Source organism: Cygnus olor, chromosome 3 (assembly GCF_009769625.2).
Source record: "Cygnus olor isolate bCygOlo1 chromosome 3, bCygOlo1.pri.v2, whole genome shotgun sequence".
Taxonomy (NCBI): Eukaryota; Metazoa; Chordata; class Aves; order Anseriformes; family Anatidae; genus Cygnus; species Cygnus olor.
In genome coordinates, this window is record NC_049171.1 from 115,112,603 (window position 1) to 115,134,254 (window position 21,652).

Genomic DNA, 21,652 nt, shown 5'->3' on the forward strand with positions numbered 1-21,652 from the left:
CACCCTACACAAAGGACATGTGTAATAAAGCTGGATTCATAATAACAAAAAAGAGCAAGTAATTTTCTAACAGATCTGGGTGACTACCACTACATGAAAAACAGACCTACATTTAACTACAGTTAAACAGGTGTTTCATATCAAAACGGATAGGATGTGAAGCAGAAGCAGCTGCAGGTGAGCTACCTGTAATTTTCTGCAGCTGTCATAAACAAAAAAAAAAAAAAAAAGCACTTTGAGGGAGGACATTGTAAGACCAAAATAGGCTTAATTCAAGAGGATATTTAAGTGTGAATGTGCCTCCAGAGAAACGAGTCGTACTTAATTTTGTGCATGTGGGTAAGCATACTACTAAAACAGAACCTGTGAAGTGATATGAGCACTGAAGGATGTGGAGCTGTTAGTGGGAGTAATAGCTTTAATAAGAAGTTCCTAAGGCAGTACTGCCTTTGGAGCCAGAAAAAAACATAAAGATTTGGTTTTAAAATGGGTCAAAACAAATGCTTGGAAGTTGGTAAGGAAAAAGCACTTATTTTTCAGATGGAGTTTCTGAAAGGTTAAGGGGCAGGCACGCCAACTCACCTCTAGCACTTACTATGGCACTTAGGTTAGGACCAAGTTTAGTCTAAGCTCCTTGTAATGGTGATGAGGCAAGTGGGACAGATTCATAGCAGGATTCATCACACCTACAGATTAAACACTCTCTGGAGATGTCCCTGTAATATTTATAGGGCCTCATGCAACTAGACACTTCGGTTATGAATTTCCTCTCAATACTGATCATTTGGCTTACCCCCAGGGAGACCTGGAGTCTTGTTCAGTGGAGCTAAACGTTAGCCATTGATGAAGTTTTTGGGAAAATCCATTCTTTTTTTTTTATTTACTTTCAGCATGAGTCTCCAGATGGATTCAGCTTCATCCATAATTTGGAGAAAAAAGATTCAGGTAGATCCAAAGTCCTTAGTAACTAAGTGTAATTGCAGAAAATGGACCATGCACTCAGAAAACTTCTATTGTCACAATGTTAAAAAGTATTAATGTTTAGAAAAGAATAATGTAATTATGAGACCCATGATACAAGCAGAGCCAGCAGCAAATCACGTACCATATACCTTGGCACAGCAGCCAACACATGGTTTGCTACAAAGATTTGTGACTCAAATTACCTTCCTATAGAGAATACCCTGACTAGCCTCTGTCCCCTTTCAAAGGTCAATAAAACTGTAGCAGGCGCTGTGAGAGAGCTGTCTGGGTAATCTTCTCCCTCACTTGCTGCTGTGCAACTCTTCCATACAGTCAGTCACTTGGGACTGGGTTTCAGACTACTTTAAATTCCCAGAAAGTGCAGGGGATATTAACATATGAGATCTGATTCCTAGTCACAGTAAGGCTGTTCTACATTGACCCAGAAGGACAGGCATGCGTCCAAGTAAATAAAAGAGTTTGCTTTTATTTAAAGTGTCTTCACCTTGTACAGGAAAAGCAAACAAACTTCGCATAAAAAAGAATTGTGACTCAATAAAACAATGAAACATATAAATGCATAAATAGTGGAAACCTTGGTGAAAGCAAATATTCTGTGACTTAAGTGCAAAGAGCTTCTACAAAGCCCAAATAAATACAGAGAAGGAAAGAATCAAGTGCCCATTACAAATGTTTAATGTGATCACAGTTTTAAAATGGTTGATATATACACTACAGAAGAACTCTAAGGCAGAAATCCTGCATCTCAGGTACACTGATAGCAAAGAAGAAACCCCCAAGGAGACTTAAGCATGGCAGTACTCTTAAGTATTTAATCTGAACATACAGATAATAAGAATAGAAAATTGCTTCTGTTCATGGACAGAAATGCTACTATGTGCTACTAATTTAAAAATCAGCATGTAATCTAAGTGGCAGGTATGGCTTCTTGTAAGACGAGTTTTTCTCTTGGGGTGGGAAAGAAAAGGAAGATTTCTTTCTTTCTTTTTTTTTTTTTTTTTAAATATCCTGCAAGCTAGAAGTCTTATTTCAGGAACGGCAAGATATAACTTGATGAGTAGGATGCAAGGGATTTGCCGAACAACAGTTACAAAATTTGAAATACTCAATTTGACTCAGATTCAGATGACCTTAGAACTCAAGACTATTAAATCATCTGAAATCCAATTTTGCTACAGATCTGTGGTACACTTCAAAGTTTAGATGTAATAAATTCAATATACATCCTTGCTTTCTTCCAATTTATTAGCATTGCAGTTAAAATGACTATTTCAATTGGGCTGCGTTCTTGTCCTACTTTCCACTATTAAGGTAGTGTTGCTTACCAAAAAGATAAAAAAAATAACCATTAGCTAACTTCACTCTTCTCTGCTCTACAAACTGTGTTTGTAATCCTGTCCTTTCATCTGTTCCTACACTGTGCCTAAGAGACTAATTAATATCTTGATAAGGAACTTTCTTTTGCGTAGGATATATGCAAGATGTTTGTTTAGTCACTAAGTTCAAGCAGGAATAATCTTTGAAGTAATCTTTCGTTTTACTTCTTTTCATCCTCTGCCTGTGTGATGCTGGGACCTACTTTTCTAATGCAGGAGAGTAATTTGCGTCTGCTATGGTAACTGTGTGAACTACACATTGGGACATTCAGATCTAATTTAAATATTTTATGCCAAATTGGGCTGGACGTTTCCTCATGACAAGAAGACTTTTGTAGATGAAAAGGCACTTTGGTGCTAAAAGTGTGCATGCACATTGACACAGAGCTACATTGAAGGACATGAGCTGTAATTAAAGCTGAATTATGGTACCATCCAATTTCATATTAGTGGGCCAAATACTGAGAAATGCTGAACAACTGTTAATTAATCAAACTGCCAGTATATCAGTGTAATGCATTCAGCATCTCAGAATTTCATCTAATAGTGCACCTACGTTCATCTATGATAAAAGATAATTTCCCTATGGTCTTGAGCACTGTTTTCTAACTTATTGCTTCTAACACTGTGAACAACCTCTGGGAATAATTCAAGGGCCCACACAGAGTAATTGAAACAAAGAAATGTGTGAGAATACTGAAATTGGTATATAATGTGGAAAATTTTGATGGAACCACAGCAAGCAAGATATTGAAAATCACTGACCTAGAGCAAACCACAGAAGTAGATATCTTACAGAGGAATTCTTCAGAAATTTTCCAACATAGAGAGAGAGGCTTGGCATTTCAAAGGAGCTTAGATTTAACTCTCTTTGGAAAATGTCATCCTAAAACCTGACATGGGAGTGGAAAACATCAACCTTTTTTCCAGATACGGATTATAATTTAAACGAACTGTTTTGAAAGCAGGATTTTAAAAGGAACAGAGCTCAGAAATTGCATATATTTGTGGAAAGGGGAAACATGAGTCACATTTATCAGGTCTGGAAGATTAATGAACACTTGGACGGTCCTCGTATACAAATCAGATATCTTAACTCCAGACTGCCAATGACACAAGCTGAGATCACAGCAAAGAATTTTCTACACAATATAACTTAAAATGAGTTTTGGAGCTCACGTCTGGATGATAGGGACCTAGTGCTCCTCAGAGAGTTTTTTCACTAAGAAATAAATGAATTATCTTTTTAAAGTTGTCAACAAATCTGCTTTAATTAAGAAACCAATTCTGGGCTTATCATAGGAGAAGGAGATAGGAAGATGAGAAAGACACACCAGATATTTTTTTCCTGGTGGTTCTCCTAAATCTTTGGCTGAAGAGGCAACAACAAGAAACAATCCTTGTTTAGAAGACCAGGATCTTCTCCACATGAAATAATACCAAAGAATAAAATTAGGAGAAGAAAAGATGAAAATAACCTTAATTCTCTAGTCTCAAAGATGTGGCTGCTTTTGTTTGTATTATCTATGCTCGTCTGATTCATTTCATGGGTTTCAGCTTTTACATTAACACTCCTGCTTACTTACTGTGTTCAGTCTCCTGCACACTTCTTTCTTCAGACCATTTTGTACATGGGTGTGTCTTCTAATATACCTGCCACCTTCTAGTTTGAATATCTTTTAGAAACTTGAATGCATGTCAACAAGTGGTAGGTAAAACTTCCAAAGAAAATATGCAGTCAGTGAGCATAGTGATAGTATAGAGTTACAGAGGAAACAGCTCTATGCAACTCAACATGAACGATGAATCACAACTTGAAAACAGCTTTTTCAAACGAACTGAGGTTTGGCCTCTGAGCACTTCTATTCTCCAGCACCTTGGAGAAAACAATATAACTAATCCCTGGAGGAAAAAAAAAAAGAAAGAAAGAAAGAAGGTGGCACTTGGCTCAAGAGCAACCTGGTCTCCTGCTTCTTTAAGAGACAGACTAGCAAGTGTTGTCCATGGTGACAAAGATGGAAAATGAAAAAGAAACTTTTAATGTATGTATTCTGGGAATGTAATGAATACTCAGATTTCATATAGCTTATTTTTTGTCTCTTTGTTTAGCTAAAACTGACACAAATGGACTCAAATGACCAGTTTTGCCTCATGAGGCATGCATATGGTGCTTTCTTCAATAATTGTTAAAGGGCAGGAAATTGATGTTGCTTTTTAAATATTTTTTGAAGAAACACTTTTAGACACTCAATTACTCCTATTCTTTTTGACATGTTATTATTGCCAAAAATCATTCATATGCTTCCAAGAAAATTAACTACCACTTGGGTCTCAAAATCTCTATTTCAGATGTTGCATGTGTTAAAATTGGCTGTTTGCTTACCTTAGATTTGTGATCTGATGTTAGTGCCTGAATTTTAATTTCAGTTTCTTTCTTCAATTCAACACAATTACTTCCTCTAAAAAAAGCAAAATTGAAAATGTGTGCCACAAGTTAAACATCTTCCCATTCAGTCAGCTCTTACTAATTAAAATGTTAATCAATGTTGAAGTGCTACAGCGTATTGGAATGAAATTATTTCTTCTGGCAATTTATTCACAACTTACAAAATATTGTTGGATTAATGATCATTTAATTCAAACTCCACACAATTAATTCTAGATTGGCCCCGCAATTATTCTGTTGCTGAGGATATGTCAAACATCTCCATTTATAGTACTCAGTTTCTTTTTCCTTGCTCAGATAATCCAGTTTCTGCCTGAAAACCTACAGGCGTACATGTTACCTTGCCGTGATTTTATCCTCTGGTTTAAAAGCCATTTTTGTTATTGTTTTAGTTCAAGGCAGAGAAAAAGAAGTCACTTGAGTAACTGTCTCATGGGGCAATTTGGGCATACTGAATTTGAATGCCTGTTGAAAGTCTCGGTACCCCTTGGTGGGAAAACAGAAGTAAAAGGGTAGCAAAGAAGGGGTCCCATGCGGATGAATCCAAGCATTAGTTGCCTTATGTGACTTGCAGAACAACAATCTTGAAGACAGCCCTTGCTCCTGCAATAGGCTGAATACAGCATGGCCTTTGTGACCAGGTAAAGTTAAGTGTGTTGAATGCAAGTTGCAAAGTTTGTTTTGAGCAGGAGGAAGACTGTGATTCCAAGGAACAGGCTGGTAAAATGGCTGCAGAGGGCCCATGCTGAAGCCCCCCTGACATGCCTGGAGATGAATGACATCTACCTCTCACCCACAGAATTTCCTTCACTAAAGATCGTTATTTGGGCTGTGTACTGGGTAGGGTGGATGCACAGTAAAACTATTACTTTGCAACTACAACAGCAGTTCCAATTACTATCTCACCAAAGTCTATGAATTTTTACAGGCTCCATCTGACAAGCTCCATCTTTACCTATCTAGTTGTTCCCCTTTGTGCAGTAAAACGTTTTTAGAACAGAATACAAATCCACACATTGGTAGTCTCAGTTTTTCAGTTTGTAATAATAAAATAAATTTAGAGGAGACTACTTTGAGATCACTGCAATAGTTCTGTGATGGATCATCTGCTGATGTAAACTGATGTAATGCCACTGAATGGATGGAGGTGCATTCATTTTATAATCTGAAGCTGGCCCTAATAAGAATGGTTATTGCTTGACTGCTGTAACATTAATCCATGCTTGCTCTAGAAAAGGAGATTAATGAAACTCTTAACAAGTTTATATCCTGTTTTAATATCAAAGTACTGCTAAACTTATGGAAATTAGCTGAAAACTTTATCATCAAACAGTACCAGGAAAGCCCTTACTGAAAATAGTAGTGTTACGTGCCTTGAGTTCCCAAGGGCCATCAGAAGGACTAGTCATTCATTTTCTGATTGCAGCAGGAAAATTTTTGTACAGAATTTTAATACTTGTTTGACACTTTGGAAGTAACAAAGCCATAGAGACAGGTTCTGACCATAGTTACCTCTGCCTGATTAAGAAAGAGCTGCAAAGAAAGAGTCTTTGCTTATGCACGTGTGTAGCTGTGATCAGAATCTGGCTCTAATTCATATATGATTTGTCACACACTATGAAAAAGAGTGTTCCTTAGGGGAATTAAACATATTTTTATCCCAAATTAGCCTAACTGGTCCAATCACCAGATTTTTTAGAATCCCAGTCATCAAAACTACCAGTTGAGCCCTTCTCTGGAAATGCAGCTTTCATGACATCTGAGGGAAACCTTCAAGCCAGGCTGGACGTAACTAGAGCTGTCCACACCTGCAGTGACATACAGGATTAACCTGTCAAGTCATAACTGGGGATAAATACCCAGCAATGGTCCAATACAATGTAACATGTCCACACTCATGCACACATATACACTTGGATAGTCTTGATAAATCAGAGGGATCTCTGTGTGTCCCTCAAACTCCATTTCACAGTGGGAACACAAGCATACATATCTCCATAAGCCTCCCCAAAGATTTGTGAGCATTTCAAGTGTACAACAGAATTAGCACAGGGAGCAAAATCCTGTCCATCTGTTGGTGAATTAGCATGTGATTAAAATTTTTACTTTGCTGAACATTATGCAGTTGACGTTTTGTCACACCATGTGGCAGAAATGGACCACAAAACACTGCACAACAAATCAGAAGAGAAACTCTTCTATATACCGATCAAAAAGGCTTTTTTTTTTTTTTTAGGAAGTGTCAAGTATCTGGCAATTTAAATATGACTACCTTAAGAACACATTTTACATGCTCATTTACAACTTTTATTGGCTTGTAAAGGCTTCAAAATAATAGCCAAGGAAAAGGAACATGTCCAATACTCACTGAACCCAAGATCCCTTAGTCATCGGATTGTTTCAGTTCCAAAGAGTGTTCAAATGTCAGCCAGTGTATCCACTTTAAAAGCATGCCCTGAAATACACTACCCAGCTGGGGTGAAGAGACCATGTGTCTAAATACCTGGCTGAATAGGGTTTGAGGGCTGCATACGCAAAGACCCTGAAGGAAGCCCTTACAACATTTTGATGCTCAACTAAGAAGTGTTTTCACAGAAAGCCTGTGGTGGCATAGGATTTTGATTTGGTTGGTAATTAGATATCAATTGTTATTCTCATAACAAGAAAGAGCCATCAGATGATTGACAGCTCTGAAGTCCCCAAAAAGTATGGAGTTCCGGTGAAAAATAGTATCTGGCTGTGTATTGGATCTGCTTCTGAAGTAGTTATTTACAACTCTTAAAAAAAAAAAGTCAAAACCCAACAATGAACAAATAACTTTGTTGATAATTTAAAATTATCATAAGGGCTTTGGCATCCACAAGGGAGCTGTTATAAAAATTAAGGGAAGACTCTGCAAGTAGCCAACTAAATGATGTCAACCTGGGAATCAAATTATCAGCTACTTTTATACTTGTCCCAATTTGGTATTATTCTCGAAAGCATTGTTACACATGGCTTTCCACTATTCACTGCTCAGAGACAGCCATTACCACCTTCAACTTTGCAACATAGCCTCATTTGCTATTTTACTATGCCAAGAGGAAGCACTGGCCTCTTCTCAAGCCAACAGGAATATTCTCAAATAGCACAGCACTGGGAAGCTTTTCTCCCCTTGATGATGGTACAATGTCCAGGGCCTAGTTCAGTGACACTGTAGTAAATGCCCTGGTTTCATGTATAAATCCAGCTATGTCAATAACCTTCTGCTGTGTTATATTCAATGGAAATTGAATCAAAGACAAATTAAATTAATTTGTCCTGTAGTTAATCTCTCTGTTTGATGAATTGGTCATTTTCTGGAAGAAACTACTTAGGTTAGAAGTATTTGGGTGCTTACAATTCCCCCTTCCTGGAAAAAAATCCACAAACTTTTTATAGAGTTTATGTGCGCTTGTCATTATTTAGTGAAGAAAATTCTCCTTATCTTCCTTACTTAATTCTATTTCTGTTTTAAGTTTGTTATAGGGACCCCCAAATATTAAAATAAATAAATAAATAAAATACAACAACTCTGTTATTCCAAATCATTTATAAAACACAAAGTATTTGTGGGAGAATCCAATGCTAAAGATGCATTCATGTTCAGTATTCAGTTAGTGAGCTGGTTGCCGGTTGCTGTTTACAGATGACAACAATATGCAATTAAGGCTAACTATTAGCACAATTTTATATAGGACTAAATAAAGCAATTGCTGCTTTAAGTCCCAATGGACTTAAAAATGGACTTTTGCATGGCAAAACTCTATTATTTTAAAACTAACAGGATTTAGAAGCTAGATTTTTTTCTCAAGATCAATCGTTTCCTTCCGATCATTAGTGAGATTGAGGACCTTGGTCAGCTCTCACTGAACACAACAATGACATTCCCTGGAGAATGCAGTGAGACCAGATCAGGCCAAGGAAATGAATATTTGAGGCAATGCCTTTGCTTTCATGTTTCACCTACTGACAGTAGAAAACTAGAGAAAGGCAAAGTGAGTACAACATTTATGGCCCATGGTTAGAGCCTTCAAGCAACTCAAACGCAGTTTGATGTAATATGCTGGTTCAAGCTGCAATTAATTCATCTGAATGACCATTTTATGAATGTTTTATTCCAGAACACAAAGCATAAAAATCTATTTTTAGTCTACGAAAAAATTTAAAATGGTATCTTACCCTTTCTTCTTGATTGCCTTCTCTAACATTTTCTCGTATGATACCTTTTCTTTATCATATTGTGCCACTATTTTGTCAATTTGTGTGCAGTGCAACTTCTGCATAGCGCTGTGCTCCTGGAAAACAGTAGGACCTTACAATTAGGTTGCTGGATTTTTAATGTTTAGTTTTCTTACAGTGTAAAAATCAATGGATGAACAGATAACTTTGACAATGGAATTTAATCTGGGTTAGCCATCTGCTATTAAAGGTTCCAGATATTCCACCGTTAAGTGCTACAGCATTTCTCCTTTGTTTGAAAAATGAAAATCTGTACTAGACCTTAAAAATATGGTATATGGTTACATCGAAACAAAATAATTATGGCAAAAAATACCAACTGGTACTATACGCTTAACTTCATCTTTTTGAACAAATGCCCATTTAAGTGCTAAGTTAAAAAAAATAAAAATAAAAAATCAGATTTATAAGCTCAGATCATACACTTTAAATTTTCTGAATACTGAGGAGAACAAAATTCATCCCAATCCCCTTCCTTGACATATTTCATGCTGAATACAGCACTAGCTCCTAGGCCACTGCAAATCAAAAAGCTTCAAGTCCAAAAATAATAGCTAAAAATCAAATAATTAACAACAGAAAATTCTGAAGATCTGTCCTATGACCCCTAATGCAGCAGCAATCTTATCATTAAGAAATTCCATCTTGTTGTAGGGCATCTTCCTTTGCAAGCAATAGTAATCAGTGAAATATGGCATTCAACTACACATGCAGACTGCTGCAAATAACCATTGTCTTTTTTTTTTTTTTTTTTTTCCCCAAGCAACACAGCACATGTTGACAAACTGGACTTCACAGGGCTATTTGTAAAATATTTCACACTAGGGGTAACTTGCTGTCACTACTACAGTTATGTTATTTACACTGGTGAAGTGGCAGAGGAGGTTTATCCATGGAAAGGGAGGAAAAACCTTTTATAATGAAAAGATAGATCACTAACGATCCCAATTGGGTCTAGCGCACAGACAGTTCCTTCCCATTACAAGACTGTACTGGAAACAACACTCTTAGTACTTACATGTAGACTTCATTATTAAACTTGACTTCATATTCTCCTTTATCAGAACAGCTGTTCGTGAGGCAAATATTTAACTACAGCTGAGAGCACTAAATATTGAATTTACATTATAATACGAAAATTGCTTGTTAATTTACATTATTTTATTAATATTCAATTGCTCCACATTTTATCTAATCATGAAAGAAAGTCTTGCATTAATTAGTATGGCCTCTTACCAGAACTTTATCTCTATTTTGCTTTTTATAGCTCGTTTTGAAGTTATACTACCCTTGTTATTCTACTGCTCTTTGTTGTTATTTTCTATACACCTGTGTTTGCCTTATCACTGTTTCTTCCTTTAAAAATACTAATTAAAGACTTTTGCATTCACTTTTACTAAAATGCTAATACAAATGTTGCGATGCTTTAAAAAACATAGCACTGGGATGTATGCAAGCACTCCAACATCTGCTAAGCACTCCCCCAGGGAACATATACAACTCCTGAATTTTATACTTAAGAGTGGAGAATTGAATTTTCTGTTCTACAAAGGATTTAAAAGGAAACAAATAGATTCCATCAACATTAAAGCATGCCAGCCTCACCAGGGAGTATCTACACTGACTAACCATGTAGAACAAAATATGGGCAGCAAAAAGAATGGCATAAGCTTAACAGTACAACAATGCCACAGGTGAAGTTGAGGAGAGTATCTAATTGTCCAACTACACACTCTCCCCAAGTCTAAAAGAACAATACAATTGCTGCTGTGCAAATATTGAAAAGTATGAGCCATCTGCATGCTCACGTGGCACTTCTGCATAATCTGCACATCACTTGAAGCTAGAATACCTGCTTTTACCTAAGGACAACCATGATTTAAGCCTTATCTCTATCACAAACCCACTGTAACCTTTTGCAGAGACTCGCCTCTGATGCCATTGCTCCAAGACAACTCTATCTTATATATGAAACAGACATACTGCAGACCATATCCTTGCTCCCATTTCCTTCCTCCTGCCCACCCAGTTCAATAAACGTGAATTTGAACACAAATATAAACAGAGCTGGAAGAGGAAGATGGGCTACTGTCAGCCACTGCATGGAAGGCACAGAGTACTGGAAGTCAGCACCATACCAGAAGTCTCCTGAACTACATGACCTTCAAACCCTGGAACACTATTTAAAATGGTTTAGCTGATGTGAGTTTGTTTTTCTGTCTGTGCTCAAAGGAAAATTCATTACAGCTAGCTGTTGCATCCAAAACTGTCAAGATTCTAGGAAATACGAGTTATATCTTAAAACACACTTTCTCAGTATACTTTGTTTTCAGATGCAAAGTTTCAGGCAGAAAAATTCTTGATTGATTCAGAATATGTTTGCAGATAAAGCTCTTCTCAGCTAGATCTCTCATGATTCTCTTTTTTGAATTTGCATTTTGAATTCATGCAGATATATTTAAAAATAGATATATTTAAAAATAGCACTTAATGATTATACTGATATACATAGATATATTTAAAAATATATATTTTACATAGATATATTTAAACATAGCACTTAATTATTATACTGAAAATTGAAGCCACGGTTCAGCTGGGGCACTGGGTGGTCAACTAACTGATATAAAAAGATGCAAATCAGAGCAAGACTATCTATGGAAAAAAGAAAAGAATCATATACAGTTCCATTAAAATGAATGTAAAGAAAATCAAAATTCCACCTATTGAAGAGAAGAAAAAGTAAGTTCTTATGATACAAACTGTTATTCCTACATGGTATCTCCCTGACGTAACATTAAAACTCCTTTATACAACTGAAAACTGAAGTACAGAAGACTCTCATTAAAGAATAACAAAATGATGAAACGACAAAAAACCTATTATTTCCAAGTTCACTATCTCTTTCACAGAACTTTATTCATCTAGAGCCCCCAAATCGTTTGTACTGTCTCTTTTGTGCTATGAAATGGAGATTTTTTTTGGGGGGGGCGGTTGTTTTCTTGAAAAGGCTTCTTTTCAAACGGTGCATACATTTAGTGTCAATATAAATGTGTGGGATATGATTCTGAGATTCATGTTTTGGGGTGATAATTATGCTGTTCTGGTTAGTGTCTATGGCCATATTGAATTCCTTTAGAGGACATTTGTGACTATTGCTTTCTTGTCTGAATCTACAAAACCGTATGCTACAGTGACCCGTTGTACCTTTGACTAGTAGAGAATATATTGAGATAATCCCTCATTATCTTGCCTCCTCCTCCGTCTAATGCGAGAGTCACAAAAGCTATGTGACATACCTGCAACAGATTAAAATTCAGTAGGGGTCCATAGGAGCAGGTTGTTAACAGATCAGAGGCTCTGACTCTTAATGTAAGTATGCCTCCTTGTCTTTATAGCTCATCTACCTGCGATGCCACCCAAATCATTTACCTAAACTGTACTCCTTATCTAACTTGATAAAAAAATATAAAAACTAATGGACATCATTCATCCATTCTGTAGTTCTACAGTAGCATTCATATGAAGAGACTAAAGTTACTTAAGGGACTGTAGGCAGAAACTACTGTGTTTCAAAAGCTGTCCAGCGTTTTTAAACATTTCTGCAATATGCAGAAGTGGCTGGACATATTATTTTAACAACACCAAAAGCACAGATTACTAAACCTAAGATTCAAGATGAAGTTATTCTTAATATGGATTTTTTAAATGGTGATCATTACACAAACTTGCCACTATTTTTCAAATGTCAAACAAAACAAGGATTGTAGTATAAGAGGCAATTTCAGTTTCAGTGTGCCAGTATAGCTTCTCTGCTTCAGAAGAAGCAGCTGAGTTCTGCAACAGCGCTGTTGAATCAGTTTTTGAACCCAATCCTCTGCTTAGTTTGTGGCCTGGGTAAGAACAGAGAGACTTATAGAGGGGAGAGTGAACTTAATAGAATCACAGGACTTGTTGTGAAACATTGTCACTCTCCAGTACTCACTACAGTTTGTTCTGCCTTTAATCTCTACTCGATCTCTACTTACTCTATTATTCCCTTACTATCATTATGGATTTCTCTGAAAACATTCTGCCTTTACAGAGCTTTGAATATGTGCCCTTTACATCACTCTGTCCTGAGTGAAATCTCAACTCTTCACTATTCATACACTTCATGAAGTCCAAAATTCTGCATTCTTTGGCAAGCCACTAAATCTGACATCAGGGAATGGGCAAATTTAACTTTATCTGTCACAGAATGTCTGTGTTGTAATGACGATACTAAGAACAGTGATCTTTTTGCAACTTTATGAGCTCTATCAGGAGAACAGAGAAGATCAGAGAAGAGGAGTTGGAAGAAACCGACAAAGATCATCAAGTCCATCTGCCTGATCACTACAGGGCTAACCAAAAGTTAAAGCGTATTATTTAAGAGCATTTTCCAAATGCCTCTTGAATACAGACAGACATGACCAGATATCGTATTTTTCCCATATGAAAGTGAAAAAAGTAACCGTAAAGATTGTAATTCCAGCTGCCCAAACATTCTATATAAAAATTAACTGGTGCCAGGCTTTTCAGAATACAATACTCTTTGGCTTTGTACTTCTTTGATACTATCTTTCTTTTTATTTTCAATAGTTCAATGTTTCAGCCATTTTCACCCCGGCAGCATAATAAAATTCTCTCATCCCTCTACATATTACTATTAATCTGTTTTTCCTACATGGCATAGCTCCTTGCAACTGTTGTACCCTGTACACACACCCTACATACGGTGACCACACTTTATGGTTTTGTTATTAACTAATTTTTAAGAGAATATTTATAATTATTTAAGTCAGTGACCATTCATACTCAAAATTTGAGGAGGCATTTCTAAGGAATGCAGAGTGCAAAACTGGCCAGACCTGTGATGTGCAGGAGAGGGATAAATGGATTAATACCTTTTGAAAGGAACTGTTTAAACCTCCTTTCTTCAAGGTCTCCTGAGGATGAGGTGACCACTTGCATTATTGTGCCTCCAATATTCATCATACTGAGAAGTTGAAATAACCACAGAATTACTCCATACAGACCTGGCAGACAGGGCCACTTTTCAAAAGCCCTGTAAATGCCTAATTGACTAAGCTGCACAGAAGTCCCTGGGTTCATAACCCAACTCCGCAAAAAAAACCCACAAATTTTCCACTGGGCCTTCTGTGCTGGAGAGTTTTACATCCTTCCTGTACCCTTGGCATCAATGCTGTACTGTAGGTGGTACAAAAGTAATTCTGGTAATTAATCTGGAAATGCGGTGCCTGTAACTGTCCTACACATTCACAAACCAGAGACTGACAATACTACGTGTGTTTTCCTACAGAGCAACCAACCTCCACCTGCCACCATTTCAGCAGAGCTGCTAATACTTCTCTACACTGAGTGGATGCTATCAGTGATGAGGACCCTTACTGCTGCCATTTCCTCAGCTACCTCTGCCCAGGGCTATCAGTTTATCTCCGACACTGCTTCACTGCTTTGATCAGAGCCCCTTCCTCTCCCACCCCTCTCTTCCACACTTGCATGCATTAATTTTCCATAATGAATTTTCCACAAGGCCAATTTTAGACAGAGAAGGGTTGGACTTTTTTTTTTTTTTTTTTTTTTTTGCCTTAAACAATATGAACAGGTTTTTTTGTACTTACTTATTCCTCCAGACCTCAGGAGTGTCTATGGTTAAATGAGAGCCAACCTACTCCTGCAACTTCTAAGTTCAATGTGCTTAATACAAAGGCTTTCTCTAATTGATCATGGATAACTGACTGCATAGCTCTCCTGCTCCCTCACAGCTTATAAAATGCATTAAGAACACACTGATGAGTACACAAAGCACTTTCCCAAGATCATCTCTGAGCTGCTATGGTCATACTTTTCTGCTCAGATTCTCTTCTCCAAATTCAAGAAGTTGCCCTTTCCAAGGTCTTTAGCAAGACATGCTCTAGACAGGCACTTTCTTGTTAGGACAGACTTGTATTCACTCAGCTTGTACTTGAAAGCAGCAGGACACAGGCTGGCTCAGACCAAAAATAGCTGTGCTTGAGCTAATACTGAAAGCTCTTCTGAGTGCACAGCATCTTCAGATTGTGGCTGGCAATTTTTCCCCCAGATTAGAGGAAGCAAGTGCAAGCCTGAACAAATGAATCAATTTTTTAACATTAGCCAGCGCAGTGTTGGCTAAGATATCCTTACACTGCTGTGGGTCACATACATCAGGGATATATATCATTCAGTATGGCTGTTTCCTACGTAACCATGGTACCATTTTCATTTGCAAGAAGTTGCTACAGCTGACTACTGGGATGTTGTCCAGTGAAAGAGAAAGTAAGTGTTTAAAAATGATAAGCCTAGAAGAAGGCCTAGAAGCTGCCCATGACACAATGACTCATGTAAGAATAACCCATACTTGTAAGATAATCACAGCTGTCCATCATTATGAGACAGAAGTGCTACTTTTGACATGGGTGACACACTCTTTTTCATGAGCATCGGCTTTGTAAACAACACTAAAATGGAGAAATCACTCATTTGCATTCTGCACACAGCCAGTATGGGGTGTTAAAGTTAACTATTTTCTTATACTGCTTTTAATAATAAGAGCCCCAAAAAAGTGTTGATTATTCAAAGTATTTTCTTCATACTTAATTGCACAGACATAGTACTCCATATCCAAACAACAGTCATGAAAAGAAACACAAAGAGTGATATTAAAAAATGTCCAGACATTACTACGTTAGGTCAGATTTGCAATTTAATCTGCAATCAAAGAGAACAAAGGAGTAACTGCTCTAAAAGCCAGAAAGGATTTGTATGCATTGCTAAAATTGAGAATAGTTTCTTCACTTGTTTTGCCATTGTTTGAAACAAGACTAATGGTTTCCTAATGATAATGGGCAGGAGAAAATGGGCCATAATTTTCTAATGTAAAGTATATTTGTGACACTGTTGTATTTGGAATATCACTGCCAACAGTATCAAGCAAAAAGCTAACTATAAAGTGGTAATATATATGTGAGATGGAATAGCACATCTCATTTTTTCACTTACACTTTCCAATTCTGTTTGACAATTTTGCAGTTTCTCCTCTGTCTTTGATGCAGCACCCCCTCACATCATTACTGCCTTTCTTCCAAGCTGCCTGCCAATATGTCATGCAAGAGGAAGCTAGGTAAAATCATTATCTGGAAAAGGTGAGCTTTGGATGCTTAAGTGGGTCAAACAAAAGCACACCAAAAACTCAGGGAGACATAAAAAGGGTTGCTAAAGGGAAAATTAACTTACTGGAGCATATTTCAGTACACTTAAAACAGATATGCCCTTTCTTGGTGGTCCAAATACTGTTCCTTAGTTTTTCTTTTCATTTTAATTAGGAGCTGCCTATGCTAGTGAGTGCTGCAACTTACTTCAATTAGAGTGTGTTGCTCAGAGAGCTTTTCATGATCATACCTTTGCATGCTTCTTCTTTAAGGCATTCAGCTCTTTCTGCTGTTTCTTTAAATGCTTTATGTAAGCCTACAAAAAGAGAAGTTGGATCAATTTTTCTGTGGTCATATTGACTGCAGCCAGATAAAAACCTGGCTACTTAAAACAAATAATTAGGAACACATCTTGAAAAGCCTGTGCCCATGCTTACCTTCATTTGCTTTAAATCTTCTATCTTCACTTGAGCAATAAGGTCTATACCTAGGAAGATATTGGTATGGTTTATCTAAAAAAACCTTCATGCATATTACTGTATATCACACTTTTCAATATGAGTTTTACCACAGAAATCTACATTTAAGTTAGCAATTAATTACTATTTTACACCATAAAAAAACTCAGGTTAATGAGAAAAGTATTCATTGACATAACAAAGATACAGTTAATTTCCTTTTCAAATGCACTGCTCAGTCAATTGCCTTGTGAAAAAAGGGAATTGGTGAGTGTATTTTAATCTCTTAGAATTTTTCACTGAAGTGCCAAGACACAGCAATCTAAAAATTGGAAAAGCTCCTTTACTGAAAACACAGCAAACCATTTATACACACTAAAGTTGAACTATGCAAACTTCAGAATTTTGGTAAATAGCTGAAGATTGCTCTGGTACTTCTCGTTTCAGGGGGAATGTTTCTTTGGTAAGGTTGTGCATGACTACATACAGAGTTAACTAAGGTTAGATATACTTATTCTTCTTAATTTAAAACACAAAAACTGTGGGAGTGAAAATTTATTTGCAGCCTGTATGTTAACAGAGGTAAACTTTGCATTTTAGTTAATATCAGGCTATTAGAAAAGGAACAATAGTACGGTCCAAGACTAAAGGAGAATTAAAAGAGGAGAAACAAAAAATCACAGTAAGTAGAAATTCTAATGAAAATTCAATGCCACAATCAAATCTATCATGCAAGAATTAATGTACTACTTAGATGAATGAAAATATATTCTGATCTCCTGAACTGTAATGCAAACAAGAACAAATCTAATTTCATCTTTATGGTTTCATGAATGTTTTGTAACATATTATGACTTTTTTTTTTTTAAACTACTCGGCATATCCTACATGTAACCATGAATAAAAATGTCAATACAATGCCATGAGAGCTGTAATTTGGGGGGGGGGGGGGGGGGAGGGAGGGGTTTTTACATAAAAACATTAGATTGTTCCTAAATACACTGCAAATGTATTTGGTTAAATGCTATTAATAGTGTCCATGGAGAGTAAGGTTCCTCCTGACTTGCAATGAAGTTTCTGCCTTTTAAGGTGAATTTAACTGAGAAAAATCCAGATGCTGTTAAAAAAAAAAAAAAAAAGAGGGGAGGGGGACTGGGGCAATCTCCTTAGGGAACAAGATTTTTCGATTCTCTTAGAAGCATGACATTTTGCTCAATTATATGCTATTAACATTAGTCTTGTGAATGAGACTGGAACAGGCTTAAGCATAGATAAATACAGAGGCTCAAGTTTTCAAAATTGCAGATCACCTAACTATCACTGAAAGTAACATAGAGAACAACGTAAAAAAACCAACAACATTCTTGTTCATTTGAAAACCTTCCCCAGACACCCTCTCTTGCTGGATATGTAATTTCTAATAGTGAGGTGCATTAAACATTGTAACAGTGGTAGAATTATTAAGATCTTAAAAGATCATAGAGAGAAGTAATACAAAAATAAGGCCTGTTAGTCAGGTATAAAAATGACCAGCTCCATTTTAACATGAGAGAATATGAATAAAAACTGCTTGCAAACAAGAACACACTAGTACCAAAATCTCAGTTTAAGACCAAATCTTAAACAGGGCACCACCAAGTGTGCCATATTCTACACAAACTTCCCGAGGCTTTTATTTTAAAACGCCAACTCATTTACTTTGTTCACCAGGTCTGATTCCATGACAACCAGGAACTAGTTGCCAACCCCAGCAAATTTCATGCCCAATTAATGCTCAATACAACTAATGTTTGTGCATCTTGGTGATGATACATGAAATATTAAAACACCTTGCTGCATAAAATAATCTGGTTTGAAGAACTTTGAAAGCATTAAGGTGCTAGAGATGACCTGTTCTATTGCCAAAAGTGACTCAGGACAGATCACAACTTGTTTCTCAAGAGATTCCTTCACATGTTTGTATTCAGCCATGTCTGCTTATGTTTGAGAATAAGAGCAGTTAGTACTCCTTTGCATTCCTATTGATCCTTTTGGGCCAAGATGGATGAAAGAGAATGAATCAGACTAATTCTTGAGGGCCATTAACAGAAATATTTATTGTGTTCCATTCAGCTGTACCAAGTTGTTTTCTCACTTAATCTTCATTACCTGTGATGAGCTATGAGAAACAAATAATCCCATCTGACTCTATAAGATGATTTTGTAGAGTGAACAGTGTATAGTGAGAAAAAAATACTTATTCATTTCTAAATGAGCACATTCAATATGGGTATTTTTGACAATAAACACACCATTTCCATAATCACTATTCAGAGTAAAACCACACAATGAAAACATTCCTAATTGTGGGGAAATCTCAACAGAACCCGATGAATTCTAAATACCTTTAATTACTTAAATCTGCAACTCTGCCAAGGGATTTGTGGAGGGAAAAAAGAAAGCAGAGGAGTTCTTGTGGAGTGTACCAGAAAACAGTCATTCCCGTTGGTGTGGCTCTAGTAAACCTTTGGTAAACTTCTCCCAGAGTCACGTAGGTTGCTACTATTAGCAGTGGGCATACAGCTACACAAAGAGGTCACTAAGTAAAATAAAGCTATATTGGATTTGTGCAGCCTTTTTGGTAATACATGAAATTTATTTGCAAATAGACCAAGACCACTACCAATAGCAGAAGTTATTTTCTAAAGGGTAAGAATAAATAGACCTGCAAAACCAAAAATGAGTATTAAGTACTCTGTGACTTTCTGAACCACATCAGAGCTGATGGAGAGGCCACTGATTTTTGTTTACCTTTCTTAGCATCAGTCCCAGATCCAAAGCCTGCCGTGGTACTTGGTCGAAGCTCAGAGCTACTCTGAGGAGTCACATTTGCTTTGGCATTATTGGCTTTTCCTTTTCTATCATTCTTTGACATGTCATTTGGTACATCAGCTATATCACTCTGGAAGAAACATGAACATTGTAACAAATTAATTGCTGTCTTACCTGCAGTACAAGAGTTGGGGTACAGGAGATTTCTGAACTTGTTTGCTTTATACATAATTAGGAACGTTGCAACATATTTTCAAATAACACTATACTCAATAAAGTATTTGTAACCTATTTTAAACGGCTATGAACTAACATATGGCTCTTTCCTCACTTCTCAAAATTTTCACTTCTATAGGATATGTTATCATGGCCTGTGGAAAGTTAAACAGTGAACAGGATTTCAGTGCGTGTTAGCACAGGCCAGTGTTATTCAGAGCAGGCCAAAGAGGCTTATATTTGCAGATGAGAAATGGTAAGGTAATATGCATCCATGGGAGAAGGTCCAGTTTACTTAAAAATAAATAACAAACAAAACACAAAAAAGCAGCAATCCAAAAATCAAAGAACTAAACTCACAGACAACTGACGGTGATCTTTTCACAACCTACATTTTACATCCTCTATTATAAAAAAAACTTTCATAATATGAACATAAATGGGCTGTTTGTCATTAAGTTCTACTTACGGTTTCAATGCCCATAGCTCTCATTTGGTCCGCTCTTTTTTCTGTTATAGACAAAAATTTCTTTGGATCCGACAAAGCATCCACAATATCTGTAAGAAAAAAAATAATCAACTTTTTATCATCTTCAGAGGCATTTAGAAATTCATCTTTTATAAGACCTTCATTCTACTACTGTTATATCAGCCATGGCTTGCAACAACACCCCAGCTTTCTACAGTGAATTTGCCTGGACTGAAAGCACTCATCACCAGAGCACCTGAACACATCAGGAACATGAATCAGTTTATGAAGTGCCAAGGGAGTGACATTAATCCAGGTGGTTTATTTTGGAGAGCAGAGCACAGTTACTTTAAGTTCCTCACGGCTGATGTCACTAGAATTTGACAGCAGAATGGGATGTCCTGAGTGACACAGTACTAACAACTTCGCCCCTTGGTTATTTGAGGGGGTGCTGACTGACTTGGGATTGCAGGGAATTGTAGAAGATGCTCTGTTATATCTCCTAGTTCAAGCACAAAGCTAAACAGCAATTTCATTTGGGTGGTTAAAGTGATCAGATAAATCCAGTCTCACTCGCCTTTGTGATGCTTCACACTTGCAACATGGAAGGCTGTGAAATGGCTTTTCTGTGAACCGTTAATGACCAATATTTGAATCTGGCCCATGCCACAGTACTGCTAGTGGTATCGTAGCTCTACTCAGTAACGGACACTATCAGGCTCTTCTGCTAAAGCGGTTAGTATTAAAGACAAGCTCCAGGAAAAAGTAATGATCTCCCTTGTTTCCTCGTATTCAGTAACCCTTTTCCACCCTCTGCTCCCCAGTAGACAGTGAGGATCTGAGGTTGGTTCCTCCAGGATTTCACGCCAGAGTGAAGGCTGTACTAGGTGCTGGCATCGTTTCTTCTAACCTGCTGTGTGAATGAGTCTACAGAGTACAGCGCTGTGATCATTTTGGCCATTGGCACACCAACTACCTGAACCACAACCTTAGCTGTTCCCAATAAAATTGGACACCGCCACTGAAGTCAGTGCACAACTGGCATGACACCAGAATTTGGGCCAGGAGTAGGGGCAAATATGTTATGTGTTCAGCCCACCAGCCCCTGCTGGAGTGTGACAGAAATATATAAAGCTAAAATTAAGAATTGCACTGTGTAAGTTTAACCATATAGATTAAAGAATGCTTTTTCCATATACAGTGATAAAGCTGTAAGCATAGGTCCACGGGAAGACAAAGAAACACAAATCTTTACCTGCATACTGAATAATCTTTTTTCCATGACTAATTTCAAAACAGTCAAAGAATTCACAAATGACAAAGGAGGCCCTCCGCAGCAAGAAATGATTTTACAAATTACACTGGTTCACTATCTACAATAAGAACACATTCAGAGACCACAGCAGCAATCTGTTTTG

The 21,652-nt window shown here is 37.0% G+C and overlaps 1 protein-coding gene across 13 annotated transcripts in view; it reads right to left on the reverse strand.

The window, feature by feature from the left end:
• The window catches only part of PLCB4 (phospholipase C beta 4), a 200,677-nt gene that overhangs the window by 13,374 nt on the left and 165,651 nt on the right, over positions 1 to 21,652 (reverse strand). For all 13 annotated transcript variants that reach the window (XM_040551655.1, XM_040551652.1, XM_040551647.1 and 10 more), the window contains 6 exons: positions 20,235 to 20,323; positions 19,529 to 19,679; positions 16,718 to 16,767; positions 16,531 to 16,596; positions 9,007 to 9,122; positions 4,744 to 4,819 (listed from right to left, as the gene is read on the reverse strand). In XM_040551655.1, coding sequence (XP_040407589.1) covers positions 4,744 to 4,819; positions 9,007 to 9,122; positions 16,531 to 16,596; positions 16,718 to 16,767; positions 19,529 to 19,679; positions 20,235 to 20,323 — 548 coding nt within the window. The remainder of the gene's footprint in view (positions 1 to 4,743; positions 4,820 to 9,006; positions 9,123 to 16,530; positions 16,597 to 16,717; positions 16,768 to 19,528; positions 19,680 to 20,234; positions 20,324 to 21,652) is intronic.